At 39.2% G+C, this 19,410-nt stretch overlaps 1 protein-coding gene across 2 annotated transcripts in view; it reads right to left on the bottom strand.

Moving 5' to 3' along the window:
- CPQ (carboxypeptidase Q) overlaps positions 1–19,410 on the bottom strand; it is a 175,968-nt gene that overhangs the window by 120,222 nt on the left and 36,336 nt on the right. For both annotated transcript variants that reach the window (XM_082752480.1, XM_082752481.1), the window contains one exon: positions 12,958–13,165. In XM_082752480.1, the coding sequence (XP_082608606.1) occupies positions 12,958–13,165 (208 nt within the window). The remainder of the gene's footprint in view (positions 1–12,957; positions 13,166–19,410) is intronic.

Below are 19,410 nucleotides of genomic sequence, written 5' to 3'. Positions count from 1 at the left end.
AAACCTTTAAATGGGCATGTTTGTTAAAGCTGTAGCAGAAAATCATTTTATATTCTTTTAAAGGCAAAGGTTTGATTAAGCCTGAGATGCTGCAGCAAAAATGAAGAGAGCTCTGAAAACACAGAGGTTCTTCACATATGACTGTCTAGAGAGCCTTAGATAAACTGAGGTTTCTTAATTATGAATTTGGTTTTAAACTAATTGTACCGTATTATGCTGGTTAAGATAAATAATTTGCGTGGATTACTATAGGATATAGTTTGTAACTGCAGCTCACTCACAAGGGAAGACAGGGACAAAGCAGACTCTTAGTCTACACCACAGGAGGTGGAAGCTTTGAGTTACATGATGGGAAAGACACCACATTACCTACTTTCACTGCACACATACCCCAGGTCAGTGCTGCATTGAACAGCAACGTGCTGTCTTTACTCACGGCAGTACATAATAGTCCCTCGATCTCTGGTTCCGCTTGGTTCTACATCCTAGCTTTAAATTGGTATTAGCAATTATAACCCACATTACAGTTAAATATGTGGTTTCAAATAAATGAAAGGGAAAAAGGATCAGCTCTCTGCTTCAAAGATTCATCAAGAGATTTTAAAGTGCTCAAGGAAGCAAAATGAAGTTATTGAAACTACGCTATTATCTTTTTTACCACCCTGAGAGAAGAAACCCTTATCTATTCCTAAGATACAAATGAAAACGAAAATGCAATTATAGAGAAAAAAATATATATTCTTTAAAAACACACAAAAATTATTTACAGCAGTTAAAACACCTTCAATGCCGCTGGATCCAAGCAGTTAAAATTACTGCAACTAGCTGCTCTCTTCAACTTCTTGGTGGCTTAATTAACTGTATTAAACAATTCTCTGCTAAGCAGGGAAATGTTTTGTTGGGGTTTCCTGTTTTTCCTTTAGACATACTTTTTCCCTAATTGGGAAACAGAACTGAATTTTCTTTGTGCTTTCAACACAAACATGCAGTAAGTGATTTGACAGACAGAAAAAAACATGTATTTTCCCATCTACATGTTATTGTCTGGATTTAAATCACTAGCATTCATGCTTTATGATATTGCACAATCCTATGCTTACAGGTCACTAAAACAACTTTAAATGGGCTGCACAGACAATTAGAAAAACAAAGTTTTTGCAGCAGTTACAGCATGCCCAGCGATCAGAGGTTCTCTCAGCAGCTTTCAGCACTCCCGAGGACTGTCTCAGTGCCTCCACCTGCCTCTGTACAAACACCTTCTCCAAGTGCCACCTTTCAACCCCTCAATCTGTGGATCTGCCTAAAGCATGCTTGCTCACGTGGCAGGACATGCGTTTCCAAGAAAAGCTGGATGTCATCTCCTCATTTTCGTGTCGCAAGCTTTACCACGCCTGCTGAGCCCTAAGTACCTCACAACTCTTCTCAGCAAATATGGCAAGGACCCTGCATGAGCCACCCTATCAGACACACACTGTACATCCAATTTCTTCATCCTAAAGACAAGTAGATCACACTTCATTACTACCAATTTGTCAAGATCATTCTGAACTGTTGTTCTGTCCTCCAGATTATGTGGTACCTTATCTTCATGACCCTGGCAATACTTGCTATCGCATTCTTCCTTCCCTCATGCTGCTCCAGCCATCACCAGATTTGGAAACCTGTACTGAAGCATGACCGAGAACATCCCCTTACTTCTTAATTCACAGGAAAACCTGATACAGATAAATAGAAATGGAAGTAATTTAAGTGTTAGCCATTGCGGACTTTCTGCAACAAATGATCTCAACCGTTCTGAACGGCCTGCTGGTTATTCTACAGGGATGAGGAGGGTTGTTATGCTGCTCTTGGGTGTGCAACAAAGCCCACATATAAAGAATATAAAGCATTGTATATTGTAATATAATGTAGAACATTATCATTACCAAATGTGTTGAAATTTAACCAACCCATCGAAGCCGGCTTATTTATATTTCTTTATACATAACTGCTTCTCTTTCCTGAAATTCACCATTTAAATATGTCTAGGCAATTTTAAATTAAACTACCAAATTAATCAATGAAAAAGTAGACGCACCATACTTGGTGGGTAAGGGTACAATCCAGTTATCCTGTCTAACTTATTTGAAGGTTGGAAACTCTAATGAATGAGAAAAAAAAACAACAACCTTCAGACTTGGGCTTGCTATAAATAAGCTTATTAACTATAGGCTATTTATATGCACAGCGTAACAGCTGCAGACTTCCAGAAAGACTTGCTGAGCAACTTGCAGAATGTGTAAAGATACAGTCAAATAAAGTATCATCTGAGCATTATTTCCAGTTAAGTGAATAGATCCCTGGAGCACTTTAGCATATAAACCAAGGTCAGTGGACTTGAGGCAGAAGCAGAGAACATAGATCCAAGACTTCTAAATCTCTGACTTCAGGTTTGCAATGCCAAGAAACAAAATCACAAACGCCAGCAGACCACAAGCTGTAGTATCTGCTTGTAAGATAAGACAGACAGGAACATTCTTGTCAACAGTTCAAGATCTTGTTTTTCCTTTCCTTCACAATGAATAACGTGATCTCAGGTCCTCTTCCTGATTATTTGAAAGGGGAAGAGTGGTGAGGACATCACGTTTTCGAGCTCAGTAATCACTCTGTTGGCAAGACGCTGGATGACAGATATTTCCCATTTGGAATGGTAGAACATGCTCTACTCTGCTGAGCAGTACACCACAGAAGAAGGTGTCCTGAAACTGTCGTATATATAGCTTACAGCAACAAATTCCATTAGAGTGAAGGAATATTATTCCATGAAAAACCTTCTCTCACAAGCAGTATGTTAAACTTGGCACACATAAAGGATGACAAAAGCCTTTGTCCAGTTAACATCAGTGAAAGCACAAACGAAGCACAATGATCATTAGACCAGGCACACGATTAAAAGATAAAGCCCAGAATATTAAACAATACAGAAGTACCGAGACAGCATTAACATCCCTCCCTGCTGAGCTACAATATTTAAAACACAAGTAAAATTCTATTTTATTTGCTTGCTTCTCTGCACTCGAGGAAAGAAAACCCACTGATTTGATGCAATTTCTAAATCAGTACAGTTTACAGACTATTGATTCATCTTACATCATGGTATTATTCCATTCTCCACCCTGTATATGATAATTTAAATACAAATAGATGAAATGGGATTTGGGGTGGGGGTGAAGTAGTTTATACCAAAACATTATACACTGGTCTTAAGACTAACATTTCACAAAGAGGTCCTAAATTCCAACACTGCAATAGATATCAGATGTCAAGGGACTGTGCAGCTATTAGAAGAACAAGCATTTTCGTTTATTTTTGTTCAGATTTGTAAATCAGCCTATGGAATAAATGACAGAATAAAAACTAATGGGGAAACCAAATGCACACTGTGAGAAACATACTTTTCAGCTTGTCTAAAGATGTAAACCTAAAAAATGTGTAGGACAAATATTTTTTTCTGTTAAAGGCACTTTAACAGGCCCTTTGCTTTTATTCCTTTGCAACTTCAATAAAAAGGTGTAATATGAGTACTGGAAACTCCCAGAATTTGTATGCTAAAGGTGAATATCTAACCATGAATAACTTTCCTGGAAAAAAAAAAAGTAAGTAAAGATATAAATTTTTTTTTTATTTTGATTTTTGTATTTGAAAAATCACGTAAGTGTGGTACTTATTTAAGATGTTTTTTAACTAATTCATATGTTTACACTTCCATTTCCAGTTTGCACTTTGTCAGTGTAGGATCTCAGTCCTAATCACAGAAAGCAGTTAACTTTTCTGACTAGTATGATTGAAAGGAGTCAGAATCACAGAACAGCTGAGGCTGGCAGGGCCCTCTGGAGCCAGCCGGTGCCACCCGTGCCCAAGCAGGGACGCCCAGAGCAGGGTGCCCAGCACCACGTCCAGGCAGCTGCTGAAGGGCTCCAAGGAGGAGACCCCACAGCCTCTGGGCAGCCTGTGCCAGGGCTCCGTCACCCGCACAGCACAGAAGGGCTCCTGGTGCTCAGGGGGAGCCTCCTGGGGGCCAGGTTGTGCCCAGGGCCTCCTGTCCTGGCACTGGGCACCACTGCACACAGCCTGGCTCCATCCTCTCTGCACCCTCCCCTCAGGGATGTACAGACAGTGATGAGATCCCCTGCACCTCCTCTTCTCCAGGCTGAGCAGTCCCAGCTCTCAGCCTCTCCTCAGAGAGCTGCTCAGGCCCTTCATCTTCTCCAGGCATGCAGCAGCAGTTCCCACACAGCCTGTGGAGAGGCCCCTGGTGGAGCAGGCTGTCCCCCTGCAGCCCATGGGTCCCACATGGAGCAGATCTCCACGCTGCAGCCCATGGAGGAGCCCCCGGTGGAGCAGGTGGATGTGGCCTGGAGGAGGCTGCGGCCCATGAAGAGCCCCTGCAGGAGCATTTTTGTCAATAATTTTCTTTTACCTGTTAAAATGAATTAGAAGTATATTTGTTCTCAATGAAATTCTAGATAACTTGCATATTACTTCATGATATATTGTTGGTACAAGTACCAACCGACAGCAACTGAGAAACTCTATAAACAAAACTTGTTCTTTGACATAATTAAGATTTTATACCAGCCTTACAAGATCTTTAACATTTCATACACAATCAGTTTGAATAAACCTTACTGGTATAATGTGCTTTACAATTATTTTTGCTTTGACAAACCACAATACATGATTTTTCATTGTTGTGCCTACAATGTACAATAAAGCTACAGTGCAAAGTGCAAGGCCTTTAACATCTTAGAAGCCTGAAATACTCTTTTTAGGCTGATGAAACTGTATAAAGAACTGTGTAACAATGGTTTAAAATAATAAGAATGAATGATAGCTGAATTTTGAAGCACATACTAGTGAGGCAAACCAAGGAGTTGAATATAATTCTCTTAAAGAGCCCAGCAACCGTGGTCAGCCCATCATTTTCACCATGTGTACTTCTTGTTCTTATAAAGTGCAAATGTGAAGCCTGAAATCCTAACAAGTGAATTCTCAGTATGTGAAGTCTACCCACACTGTTGCAGCTAGTTCAATGTTTCTCAAGCATACCATGTCTGTGTCCATCAAAACTATGAACCCTATATAACCGAGTAATCATTTCTCTCAGCTGCTGTGACCACACATTTCTTGTCATAACACCTCTCCCATTGAACTACTTTGGTCAACATTTCAATGTGACTGACCAAGTTATTTCCCACTTTCACCTCAGCCCTGGCCTGAACATTTTAGATTTTACTGCTTTCAGTGTTTCTCTTCTACTTCAGTGACAATGCTAGGTCCATCAACCAGATCTTCCTCCACATTGGTACCATGTGTTGGAACCTCTGAATCTACACTGAACAGATCATCCAACCCACATGTTTTTAGACATGCAGTTTTCCATTAGACTTGCGTGGAAAACATGTAAATTTTTTAGCACTGCATTCATCTCCTGGACTGCAGACTCACTAGGACATGAAACTGTCTTGGTAGTCCTCCTTCTCTTGTACAAGGTGTAGCACACTGTCTGCACCTAACAAATATAAGCGTATTACTACACTTATTTGACTACTCCTGTAATGAACAGATGTTTTTACACTAATCCTTGACACCTGGCACTAGCATTTCTGGCACCTACTTATTCATAATGAAAAGTACAATATAGTTTCTTTCCTTCTTCCTCCTCAATACTGTGTGGTGTTTTTTTTTTTTTTTTTTTTTACTTCATGCCTCAGGCCAGTACTACATCTGCCAAACCCAGGACTACCCTTTAGATACTCTTGTGTATTAGAATGCAAGAAGGATCCAATGCAATTTTAGAAGATAACTTTTTCAATGTGGATAAGAAAAAAGAAGTTTTCACAATCATTCTCTAAACCCTGCGTGTATTTGTAAATTATTACTGAAATAAAATCCCATAGTAATTCTTCTAACTGCTGTGTGGGAGTAGAGACAAAGGAATGGGTAGGAAGAAAAAAATATTACAGTGTATCTGCTTATACTGGTATCATCAAAAGGACTACAAAACTGTGTGCTTAGATAAATTTGCTAGCCCACAGAACAAGCAACCTAAATGTTACATTTTAATTTCTAGTGTCACAATTTAGTAGGTTGCAGTTGAGGAAGCAGAGTAGCTAAAACCCATGCTTAGATTACTGTACAGAGCAAAGGCCTGACAAGGGGTTTTGGGAAGCATTCAGCTCTTCCAGGCTCCAATTGATTCTGGTGAAGAAGGCACTGCAGGAACCTAGACCATAACCAGGTGCCTAGCAGCAGGTCAACATAGTCCATTTTAAGAAGGTCCTGCTCTCACTAGACACTGGCAGTGAAGGCAATTAAGGCTAACATTGTTCCTTCAGGAAGGTGATCGTTTCCCTGTACTCAGCTCTGGTGAGACCACACCTCGAGTACTGTGCTCAGTTTTAGGTCCCTCAGTACAAGAAGGACATCAGGGCCTTGGAACATGTCCAGAGAAGGGCTACAAAGCTAGTGAGGAGTCTGGAGCACAAGTCCTGTGAGGAGTGGCTGAGGGAACTGGGGGTGTTCAGTCTGGAGAAGACAAGGCTCGGGGCAGACCTTATTGCTCTCTATAGATACCTGAAAGGAAGGTGTGGGGAGCTGGGGGTCAGCCTCTTCTCACAGCTCTAGAGGGAATGGCCCCAGGGGAGGTTCAGGTTGGAAATGAGGAGACATTTCTGCTCAGAAAGAGCAGCCAGGCACTGGAACGGGTTGCCCAGGGAGGTGGTGGAGTCACCGTCCATGGGGGTGCTCAAAGAGAGGTTGGACCTGGTGCTCAGGGACATGGTTCAGTGGGTGACATTGGTGGTAGGGGGGTGGTTGGAGCAGATGATCTTGGAGGTCTTGTATAACCCTAATGATTCTATGATTCTAAGACCCTCTCAAAGATCCGTAGTGATGGCTGACCAGGCCCTTTTCCCTATTCTCAGCTCCCTGTTTATAGATGCGGTCTAGTCGTTTTGGTAACGTCTGAACATTACAAAGATCACATTGCACTGGTGAATGTGAACTGCTGCCTTCCAGCAAAACTGTCAGAAGAATCTTTTTTTAAAAAATGTAAGCCACTTTGAATCTTTCGTCCACATACACACATTCACTTGTTCCACTGATATTTCAAACACAATCTAAAGTGGTACGATGTTTTTTTGACCACTGCCCCTTAACAACATCAGTCACGTCCATACAAATTACCTGTAAGATGTATTTGTTGCATACATAGATAAGGAGATTTCTAGAAGAAATGCCTACTTAAATGCTTACTGCTCATTCAGAATCCAAAGAAAAACTACTGCCAAGTTCTCCCCAGAAGAATTAAATGCTTTTAGTTAGCTTTTGGGTTTTAAATGGGCAATTCAAGTTTTAGAAGATTTGGCAATCTCTATACACCACAAAATTTAGCATGCACTTTAGACTTACAATTTTGTAGGCCTTCCAGCAGATTGAACAAAGAAAACATCTGAAAAATTGTGAGGTTACAAAGAAAAGTCTTCCTCCATATCAGTTTCACATTAATTTACCTGTTTTAACCATGACAAGACCTCTGTTTAAGAACAAGTGATGGCAGTATTGCCACTCCTGGAAGCCACGCCATAAAAACTATCCCCCAAATAATAGTACAAAGTCCTGTTACTAATAAAACACGCACACAAACATATATAGGGTACTATTTCTTTCAGCAAATACTGACCCAAAGTTTTCAAAGAAAATATAACATTTCCTAACAATGGCAATGTTTCTTCTTCACCCTTTCTCTGGTTTCTTTTTCACTGTTTCTCTTTCATCTCCTTTCCCCCAGTACGCTATCATGAAGTAATGGGCTGGCACTCAGAAAAACCCAATCTCCATAACCATCTCTTGAATTCTGAGGGTAGCTGTGACAAGCATCAACTTACAGTCGCACAAGACAGCCTCACAGAAGTGAACTCACAAACCCTTCAACGTTTTGGAACGAACAGCAAAACAATCCACATGGAGAAAATGTGATAATGGAGCCATAACGTGATGGCACTAGGTTCTGAAAACATCTCTGCTCCAAACTCCATTGTATGCATGGTTTAGTCTGAGCATAGGGATATCTGGAAGCCACATCAAAGGGCTGATGGATAGACATTTTGTTAACATGTGTAGAACTGATGCCAGGCCATAAAACAACATTGTACTGAGTATTACACATCTTTAGAGAAGCATTTTTTTTTCCTATTTCTTTTTTTCTTCTTTTTTTCTTTTTGGGATGAGGGGAGTGGGGAAGAGGTCTACAAATTATTTCTTTCCTTATGTGCATGAATGCCTAACAGACTCAGAAGCCTGGACATTTTTCATGTTCTCTTGTTCCCTGGAGTTTTGCCCAGTATCATAAATTCCAAGACAGGGCTGATTTTTGAAATAGGGAAAGGAAGAAGAATGAAAAAGTAAATATGCTGCTATTTCTTTTGTAGAACAGATTCTGTTCCACCAATCACAAACTGATAGAAAAATTCACAATCCATTACCTTAGCATCTCTCTTTCTCAGGTCACTCTTAGGACTTCTACTTTCAAAGTGCTGTCCAAACTTGGCACAGAACTACATCACATTTTTTCATGGTCTTTTATGCCCATGGTGTTCAAAATAGAGTCACTTTTCAAGCGGTACTTTTTGTAGATATGGCACTCCATAAAAACAGGAGGCAAGAAAGCAGTGCAGAATTCCTGGAACAGCTATTCAGGATTCTAAAAAAGTCACTCACAAGCCCCCCTTTTTGTGCTCTACAGTATTTATGCTAGATCACAGAATAATGAGCACCGATTAAAGGTATGTACTTTGTAGGGCGCTTAGGAAACAGTTTTCCCATCACTTAGTAACTGTAAGATAAGTAAAACAGCACTGCACACCAAGAAATACGCAGTACGGAAAGATACTGAAAGTCAGGATTATAGATGAATTATATCTTTATCCACTTTGATACCTTTGCAGTTAATCAAATATTTTGTGGTTCAGTGTTTGGCACATTAGGTACATTGAAGCCAGACTAACAAGAAACAGCCACTATTTATATCATTTCCCCAGAGATGGGAATGGTTGCTTCTGCACTTTAAGACCAATCGTGTTACATCTGTACTAAACAGAAAAGACAAACATGTTTTACTGCCAGCTCTGCCTGAATTTCAAATGAAAACCACACTAGTTAACTTGTGAATTTCTCAGTCAGCCAGTCTCCAGTGTCAGCTTACACAGTTTATACAAAACATCTCACCAGTACACAAGGCAGTACAAAAGGATGCTAGCAGCATTGTCCCAGGTTCAACGATGTGCTTCAAAAACTCCTTTCCCAAAACAAAAGTCAGGAACAGGCTGCAAATGGATCTCCTCTGCAATAGCCTGGAACTGAGGAGGCTCTGCTACCATATTTTTTCATTTCACAAACTCTTTGGCTCAACTCTCAGGAGTCGTACAGGCTGAAATATGTTAAGTCCCACAACCCACAGGTTTTCCACTCTTGCTGCTGTCCTAAGCACCGTGAGAATGTGATTCCAAGCTCAGGAAGGTTGCCAGGGCATCAAGTCATAGCATGTTTGTTCTCACTGTTTCGAACTACTTGTATGTAGAAAAGCTTGATCTTGAATTCATTATCTTGTGAGCACAGGCTCACCTCCTTTGGGCATTTAAAGGGATTCAGGCTTCAGCGGGCACTAAACAAGCACCTCAGGAGTGACAGTGAGGACGTTGGATGTCTCTGCTCAGAACACGAAGTCATGCCCACTGTGACTTTATGGGTGCTGTCTGGGGAAAGCAGTGCTTCCTTGACATAGAAAGGATAATACAAGGAGAAATAGAACAGAGACACTGATGAGATGGGGGACTTTACTGGCAGCGTGATAAAGTGCACTTACTTTTACTCTTCAGATTTTTTATACACCCCTTAAAAACTTGGTAGTGCAAAGTTGCAGCTTATGGTAGGTTTCAAAGTACATTTATCTTAGTTGGAGCAACTGATGCTGAAGCACTTGTTTACTGCTACTGGCTGGCCACATTGGAACGGAGAAATTGATGTTGAAGCATTTGTTTACTGCTGCTGGCTGGCCAAACAGAAAGGATATATATCAGAGGAGAAACTTGAAGTACCTCTGGTTTAACTGTTCAGCCAACTCTTACTGGGAGCAGAGTTTCCTCAAAAAGCAACAGGACACCTGCACTCAAGTCATGTCAATTGGTTTTGAAGGTGCACACGTTCCTGAGAGCTTGATGCTTCCACAAAGCAGTAATTAGATTTCTTTTATTGCTTTAAGTTATTCAGAACTGTAGATGCATTAAAGTTAAGCACAGGAGCCTAAATAGAGGTCTGCAAGTTCAGCAATTCCACCAGCTGTCATGATAACAAACGTTTCTTGCAGTTGCAAAAAAAAAGCACGTATTACAAAAGTTCAAGAACACTGAGTCTAAAATACAGTAAATTTGTAGGAAAATATGTCAAAAGTATTTCAACTTTATTTTCTGTTTTCAATAACATTTAGACCTCTCCCTCTTCCCTCCACTGTCAAATACAATATGTAAAAAAAAAAAAAAAAAAAAAAAACAAACAAAAAACAAATGGAAAAAAGACTTAAAAAGGAGACACCAAACTGGTCATGCTGCAAGAGCAGTCAAATAATAACAACAATCAACTCCACTTGCAACAGATCGAATTTGCAGACAATTATGGTTTCGGTTCTTGGTGATTACGTTTAATAAACATGCAAAAATCTCACAGGAGGCATTAATGAATTATTTATAACCCAGGCAGTATATTAACTTCCAGTCAATACACAGACAAGTACAAACGTTCCTAACGTGCAGTTACATCGAGAACCGTGTCACTTCTCACCAGACTCCATCTGCATTTCATGGCGACCCTCGTTTTCCATTATATTTCAGGGTTTTTTACTTATAATTAGCTGTGATATCTGTGATCGTGTTTCACAGACTGCAGCCTAATTTGCAACTCTCTGACTTCAGACCTTTGTAATAGCTATTCCACCCGCTGCTAATTTCTCACCCCGAGTTCAGAGATCCAGATTAGCTTTTGTTTCAGTTTAAACCTTAAATTGAAATTTTGGCCCACGGAAACAGCACCTTTCTCTTCTGCTGGACTTGTAACGCATTCCAAACACTCTGGTATAAAGGACATTGTAAGAGTTTTGGGTCTGCAGTGTATTTTATTGTCCAAATAGTTAGATGGTTCCAATTTTTAATGGAGTAACAAAGTGGAATTAGCGTGCTGAAGCACCTATTAAGGTTCCGAGAGGAACTGAGTACTATAAAAAACTAAACATTCACTTGTTTTATTTTTCTGTTTCTTGGTTACTTTTTCAAAGTGTGTACGCTACCACTCCCATTAACATCAGCAGGGGGCTTGTAAATAAGCCTTTACCCAGTGTTTCAAAAACCTGAGCTTCTCAGAGTAAGAAGTGAAGCGGTCACCATCCATTTCAGCACTTAAAGAAGCACAGTCATATAGCAAAGGGAAAATAAAATGCATGCAAGCATCTTTAAGCATACTTGAAGGTTACATTTGGACATTTTATAATCTGAGTTGAAATGCCGTAATTTTGAAATCCACCAAATTCAGGGAAGATAGCATGTTAGCTGATCAGAAGCATTACTAAAAACTTCAGATGACATATCATTAAATTAGCTGTTCCCTTCTTTAAAAGTTAGGGCACCATCTTTAACTCAGTCCACGTGTTTCATAAAGCTAAACCAATCAACCACAAATGATTACTACTTTTTTTTTCCTTGCCCAGCGATCAAGCTGCTGAAATTGTGCATTTGTGCTAACACCAAGGATTTTGAGACCTCACAAGCCACAGCCACAGGATTTCTATTTCGGAACAGGTAAAACCCTTGTAAGAACTACGGCTGGTTTAAAGGACGGAGATATTCATTCTGATTTTCCATTGAAGCTAGAAAAGTAAAATGGTTACAAAAAAAAAAAAAAAAAAGAATTATGGCTCAGTAGATACACTTTAGCAACAATCCCTAGTGCTGCTGTGAGTGAGGCTGCATCAGCATTTTCTTGATATACCACACTGCCAGAAAATTCATTCTGTCTTGTAAGCCGACATAGAAGACCGCATATTAGAACAAGTCCTCCAGCACAACAAATTTAGTCTGCATGATTTTTGGCCACAAAATTGGAAGAAAAGAGAAAGCAAGAAGAAAGTCTTAAAATGGAAACGAGCAATTTAGGATTAACCAGTGTTCAAACAGAATTTGTAGCTACTTTTTAGTGTTGATGGCTTACTGCTCCAACCTGACATGCATACAATTCCAGCTAAATGCAGCAATGGCCTGCATAAGAAAAAAAAATATTAAAAAAAAAAAAAGTTAAACTGACATTCTGTATTCACTTTTACAGTTGAAGAAAAACTCGGGCAAACAATTTTATTTCCAGACAGCAGAATCTGGCTTATTTGGCTGATAAAGAAACTGTTTGTAGATTATAAACAGAACAACATGCAAACTCAGAGCAAAAATTCTTATGGTAACCATAACTTTCTTTTAGTTATTAAGAATAATAACTGTATTGTTACAGTGCTAGGATTTCACTTCTGCTTCCATACATGCTCTGTGGCATCTGTGCAGATGGCACTAGTTAATGCGAGCTTTAAGCTACGGAAACAATGTAGGAGGTTAAATTGTGTACAATTTCATTGAGTTTCCTGTTCTTCGAATACAATAATTCTTACAAGTCTTGTAAAATAGTACATCAGTACATCCCAGTACATCAGGACCGAGCCTGATTGTTGCAAACCTGCTACCTGGCAAAGAATGAAATGCTGAGATATCTGAAATGAGGAAGAATAAGTGACTAAGAGGTGCTCATTTCTTAAAAAGTGATGTTCTCTGGGTTTGTTTCATATTTTTTAAGAGCAAAATAAGTTTCTTCTCATATATTCTCACTCACCTGCTCTGGGTACTTGTTTCCAACTATCTCTGCCACAGTGTTGAAAGAAGGAGCATCTGGGTAGGTCCTGGCCCCCATCTTCAGGTACACAACAATCTTAGTGCCCCGCAAAGCCATCCGTGACATCATTTCAGCATCTTCCACAGAGATACAAGCAGTGGGAATCCGGGGTACACCAGACTGATAATTCTGCCACCCGGTATGTGGGCTACAGAGAAGAAAAATAAAAATATAGTGTTAACAGCTTAGCTTGTAACTTATTATCATCAATGTAGAATTTTTAAAAAGCATACTGCCAGCCCCAAGCATACCTTCAAAAGGAATACAGTTATTATGTGGAAATAAATCTTTTGATAGAATACCTGAATTGTTTTTAATACTAATTGGTATATCTGACTGTCACCAATCTGTATGCCTGGGAAATTACTCTGTGTCAGCACTATTTAGATCAACATTATGCTTTGACACTACAATAGTCAGTCCTCTGATAGCACACTTCCTTCGCTGCTTCATCAGGAAGAAAAAAACAAAAAGTCAGTAAATGAGCAAAAGTAAGTGTAAGTGCATTTTTTTCCTATGACAAGTAATGAAATTAAAGTTCACTACTTCATTTATTTCAATTATCAGACTAGCTATCTAAAACACACCTATTTTGAAGAGCACCAATATGACAGACTTCAGAAAAAAAAAGACAACGAGACCACAAACAAAACATATGCTTCCTCATTCTCTACACACTTGAGACTCCAACCACTAACTGTTGATGAAATAAATGAAATTAAAAAGAAAAATCAGTAAACTTTAAACAAATTACACACAAATGAAGAAAAACATGCATTGCTAGACAAAAAGGCCTCAGTCTCTTAAGCATAGGAATAGCTGTGTCTTGTGGAGATGAAATTTTAAAAGAAATCAAAAAGAAAAAACCAACAACTTAACACACAAGTTCCTTAATAAGTTCCTCCAAGTTTTTTTGTTTGTTTTTGTTTTGTTTTTCACATTTAGCCATTATTTATCTATTTCTTATTTTCTGGTGCCTGGGTTGAGATTTTTAGAGCAGATTTGCAGAAAAACTGTATGCAGGAAAAAAGAAAGAAATCAGGATGTAGACGTATGCCCAAATTCCTGATATTAAACCATTCCTGTCCTTCTCTTCCCTCTCATAAATTGGGACCACCACTCCTTGCTTCAGAGCCTGTGATGAGGACAGACTCCGAGAACACCTGAGAACCAAGTTTCCAATATACATAAAATACCCACTCATGTCAAGGCTTCCTCAGTACCCTTATGAATACTCCATTTATCTCAGTTACTAAATAATGACCATCAGTGAAATGTCTGTGGAATTAAGTTTCCAAAAGTAATTTCTATATTTCTTTTACCTACCTTTACCTACATGTTACCTACAAAGGAAGGCTAGTCAAAGCTCTCAAGCCAGATTACAGACATTCTTCACATTAGCTTTTACCATATATTAATTATATGTTATCCATATATTAATTATATGTTATCCATATATTAATTACAGCATGACTGAGGCTGGCAGGGACCTCTCGAGGCCATCTGGTCCCACCACCTGCTCAAGCAGGGACACCCAAAGCTGTTTGCCCAATACATGAAAATCTTCACCTATGAACCTACTTACAGCAGCAGACACATAATTTAACAGAATTAGACACTTATTTTTTAAAAAAGACATAGAAACATATTTTTACATATTTAAACAAACAAAATCAAAAAATCTGTGTTTTTTACATCTTCTAATCTAGAAAAAATACTTAATATCATAAGATATTAAGATATTAAGGAGGAGTTGTGCGGAGAGATGCACTTTCTAGGGATAATTGATTTGATAAAATGGGAGAGATTACTCAGTTCTAGTTGTTTAGAAGAATAAATCCTTATCTCAACAATATTAAAACATACTGTAATGAGTAACACAACCAGCAGATCAGATATACAAAAGCATTTATTTGAAAAGAAAATACTAAAAATCATGTACTGAGCTTCCATGGGAGCTGCCCCAGAACGTGGACAGATCTCTTTATTAGGTGGCAACAGCTTAAGAAGTTTTTGCTCCTTGCTGTTTATGTCTGAACCTCATAGGATGGCTGGAACCTCATCAGCTGTGCAGATGGGGTGACCAGAAGCTCACCTTTAAAATAACCAGGCTTCCCCAGCCTCCAGACAAACATCAAGGTTGGAAAAATCTCTTGTGCCATATAATCCTTCCTGAGCTGGATGCACTCACAGGGATTTACAAGTTCAGATCTTACATACCTTTTTCTTTCCCTTTGCCCCTGTAACAGTCCCCAGCCCTGGTGTTTAAACTACAACGATTTGTTGCATATGTTTAATATTTCTTTGAGTGTTTGGGGATATACATAGAATATAAACCATTAGACTTTCAAAAAATAAATAAATAAAACAACACACTGGAAAAAACAACAACAACAACAACAAAAAACACAAAACCCACAATGTGACAATTTTATGTATTAATGTTCAGAAAAACCCTACATTTCAACAACTGCGCAGAAACAAGCACTTTCCACTCATTTTAAATGAACCCATTCACCTGTGTCTTCTGGCAAGATAATGGCTCAGTACTAACATGTTGTGGAACTGCTGAACTGCAGTAATTCAAGTTTTATCACCACCTGTATTGATTTCGTTTCTCCCGTTATTTCCCAGATGCTCAACAAAAGAACCCCCTAAAACTGTTGCTCCGATGTAAGGAGCAATTCCATTTCTTTCAGATGCTCGGTCCCAGTGCTCCACAGCAACTGTGAATAAAGCTTCTGCCAACTTCTGGAGATGCACGCATGCTAACATAACTCAAATGAATGGACTTTTGCAGGTAGAGCGTTTACTGTAGCTAGCACAAAAATTAAACCTTGAAGACAGCTGGTAGTCTCGTCTTTTTTATGCTCAAACCAGTCCTCTGCCAAGATTGCTATGGTAAACCCAAGTACCCAAATTATGAGATTTTGCCACAGGCAGGTAGAGCCAGCAATGTTCAGGTGATACCACGACATGAATGAATGAGCATCCAAGTGACTGTTACAAAAAGGAAAATAGACTCAGCATTACCACTGAAGTATCACAGGACTGTATATTCTTGCCAGAAGACCAATTCATATACTCTGATACTAGGAAACATCCATGGCAGGGACTGAGCATCTTGGGATATACCTCATTAAAGCCTACACGCATGCAAAACACACCATGTGTCCAGTATATCTACATATTAAATTGCTTAATAAAGTGTCAAAGAGTATACTAAGTAAATTACACCCTTTTTATGCAGAGATAACCAAAAACTTAACAGCTAGTGACCATATGATCATTACTGACCAAGACTTGAGCAAGAACTAGGCAAACAAACTAGAGAAGAAATGAGACCCTGTGTGTAAAAAGATGAAGAGGGACAGAGGCAGTCCTGCATCTGGCTCAGAACAGAGCAAAGAGCAAGTGATTTGGGAGAGAGAATTTGGGTAGCAGTGGACAAGGAAGATTTCTTTCACTGTGTCTCAACAAACATGACTGTGGATATTCTTTCTGAAGAAAAAGGATTGTACAAAAAATAATAATAATCAGACTTGCACTTTCCATTCCTTGCCCCCATTAAAAAAGAAAAGAAAGGAAAGCACCAGCTTGAAAGGGGGGTCACAAAGCAAACCTGACTCAGGATCATTGTTGGTCTTTGCAGTGTTTGTACCTGTGGGCAGGCACCATGCACCTTCAGTGTCTCCTACACACCTGGGGGTGATGCCGGCCTTTGGTGTTTCAAAAGTACACTGTCGTGATGCTGTCATCCTAAACTCATTTTGGAAAACATTAAGCGTAATTACATCATGTAATATTTAACATACCCATACTCTAATCCCATAGTTTGGTGTTCAGTAGTGGAGAGGAGGTTGGGCTTTTATGTCCCTTTTTATTTTATTTTATTTTTTAACAAAAGCACCTGTTCTTCAGATTTTAGATCTACTGGATTACCTCATCTCCGTGTTTAAACTGTTTAAATAAATTGAACACATGGAGCAAGACTCGTTCTTTATAAACCTATTCATGGTAATAAAAAGTCATCATCATTCGGTCTTGACATTCCTATTCAACAGCTGTCAAGATTCAGATAAATAAAGCTGTTGGGTTTTGCTTCTGATAAACACTTGGATTTCACATCTTGGAAGGTATTTAAGAGAAGTATCACAGTACAAATAACAACAGCAGAGGAGAGGCTCCCACAAATAAAATATTCTCTCTGCTCAAGGTGCATGTCAAGTAAGCAGCACGAAACAGATGCGGTTTGCATCTTACAGGAAAGTGCAAAGGAGGGATAAGAACAGTCAAGAGGCTGCTAGCTAATTAGCTTCTCTTCCAAGTAAAATAATCAAATGTGCAGACACTAAAAGCTGTTGATGAAAGGATGTGCTGCTGGTGTCAGGTCAGTTCTAACTACTTTTTTACTGTGGTAGCTGACCTCACGTGGTTCGTTATTTTGTTCCTTGCTTGCGAACCCTTATCTCTGAGATAAGCTAAAATGCCTAAGGACAAATAAACTGAAGAACCAGTGCTTCGAGCTAAACTGGATGCTCTGATAGAAAACACACCTCGAGCTGAAGCCCCAGGTGAAGACAACTTTTTCTCCTAAAGGGAAAAGCAAGCACGGTGTTACAAGAACTCTAACATGACTCTAAAACAAAGAAACAAAAACCTTCGAATACAAAAGCTTACAAAGAGCTATTTCAGCCGTCACGTGCATATAGATACACACCTCCCAGTGCACAATTCTTCACACTAACCCTGTACAGAAACTTAGGGCTGGAAAATACAAAATCTAGGTTGTCTGAATAGCTTGGTTTACACCCTAACATTGAGCATACGTTCCACTGAGTTGTGAAATTCCAGTCACATACAGGACCATGGATTTTCTTCAGGTCCCATGCCATATCCACTACACCAAGCACATGTAAACTCAACATTTGTATTAGGTCAGCTATTTCATTATTCATCAAAGTCACAAAATGCTTTCTTAAATAGCCCTACGACTGCATTAATCCCTAGCTTACCCATAGCAAGATCACAGCCTTAACTGATGGTGATAGGACTGTGTCCTCCTCCTTTGGCTCCCCCTGACAAACAAAGCTTTATATTTTAAAGGAACAATGGGACACCCTGTAGCATAAAAGATGGGAAACCGTACACCTCCATCTCATGCTTAGCTATGGAGAGCAGCTAATCGTGACTGCCTCACTGCAGTATCTTTACTAAAAGCAGCATGGCAAAAGCTGAACTCCACTCCAGCATTTTCCAGCATCATGAAGCACGCAGCAGCAGAGGTCTTACAAAACAAAGCATGTCCTTGTGCACACTCAGACTGTGTACATTCTTCCAAAAGCCTCACCATTATCTGGACAGAGAGGCCAAAATGTCCTAAACTGTAACAGAATTAGTCAAAATGTCAAAAGTATTATTAATCTTCTGAGATGAATTAGGTTTTCAAAAATAAAATCAAGACTATTCCCCATTTACAGCCACTTGGCAAAATATGAAAGAAATAACCGAGTTTAATTTTGTGTTTCTGTCATCATTTGTCCCAAATATTCTCTTGCTTTGTTTGCTTTTTATATTGGCTTTGTAGGATTTCATTTGTTGGTTTACTGCAAGCTGAAATAATAGCAAGGCTGTTAAATTGAAAACAAAATATGAATACACAAAGGAAAATCGGAGAAACTAAGAAGAAAAATATAATTTTGTACAACTATGGAAGATAACATAGCTGTCTGCTACCAGGGATAAAACATTTGGAGTCTAGTTATACAAACTCTTCCAGATTACTTGCACCCACCTTTAATTGGTGTAGCATCTGCAGAAGTGTAGCAGAGTGTACAAGAGACTGCAGAGACCATTGGCCTTACCAAGAAAACCCCCCTTGAAAGAGACAACAGCGTCGCTCCGTTACCATATGGACTCCATTTAAATCAACATTTGGAAAACTGCATCTAATCAGTACTAGGCATTCATTAAAATTAAGCTTTACCAAATAAGCATAATAGCTTTGACATAATTATACGTGCGCTAGGCTGCAGGATGCAACTAACACGTATATGTTTGTGTTTCATTATAATATTCAGTACACATACACCATGGGAATTCTCCTAAAACCACAAAAGTTTTTAAAAAATAGCACGGATTAGATACGGTTTGTCAAACAAGAAGCAGAAAGCAACTGTTAATGGTAAAATGATCAAATGAAGCAAATCCAATGAATTCCATCCCGGGACTGCAAGACTGAAAGAGGAACAGCCTGCACGAGCCTTTCCAAACTTCAGTATAAAGTGGAAGCTTTTAGCAGCTGCTCCTCAACCGAAAAAGATGCTTTCTTAAAGGCATTAGGCTGACTCTCCAGCAGCTGACGGTACCTTGAGGGAACACAGAAGTCACACA

This window comes from Aythya marila, assembly GCF_965140915.1.
Source record: "Aythya marila genome assembly, chromosome: 2".
Classification (NCBI taxonomy): Eukaryota; Metazoa; Chordata; class Aves; order Anseriformes; family Anatidae; genus Aythya; species Aythya marila.
This window is presented reverse-complemented; position numbering and strand designations above follow the sequence as displayed.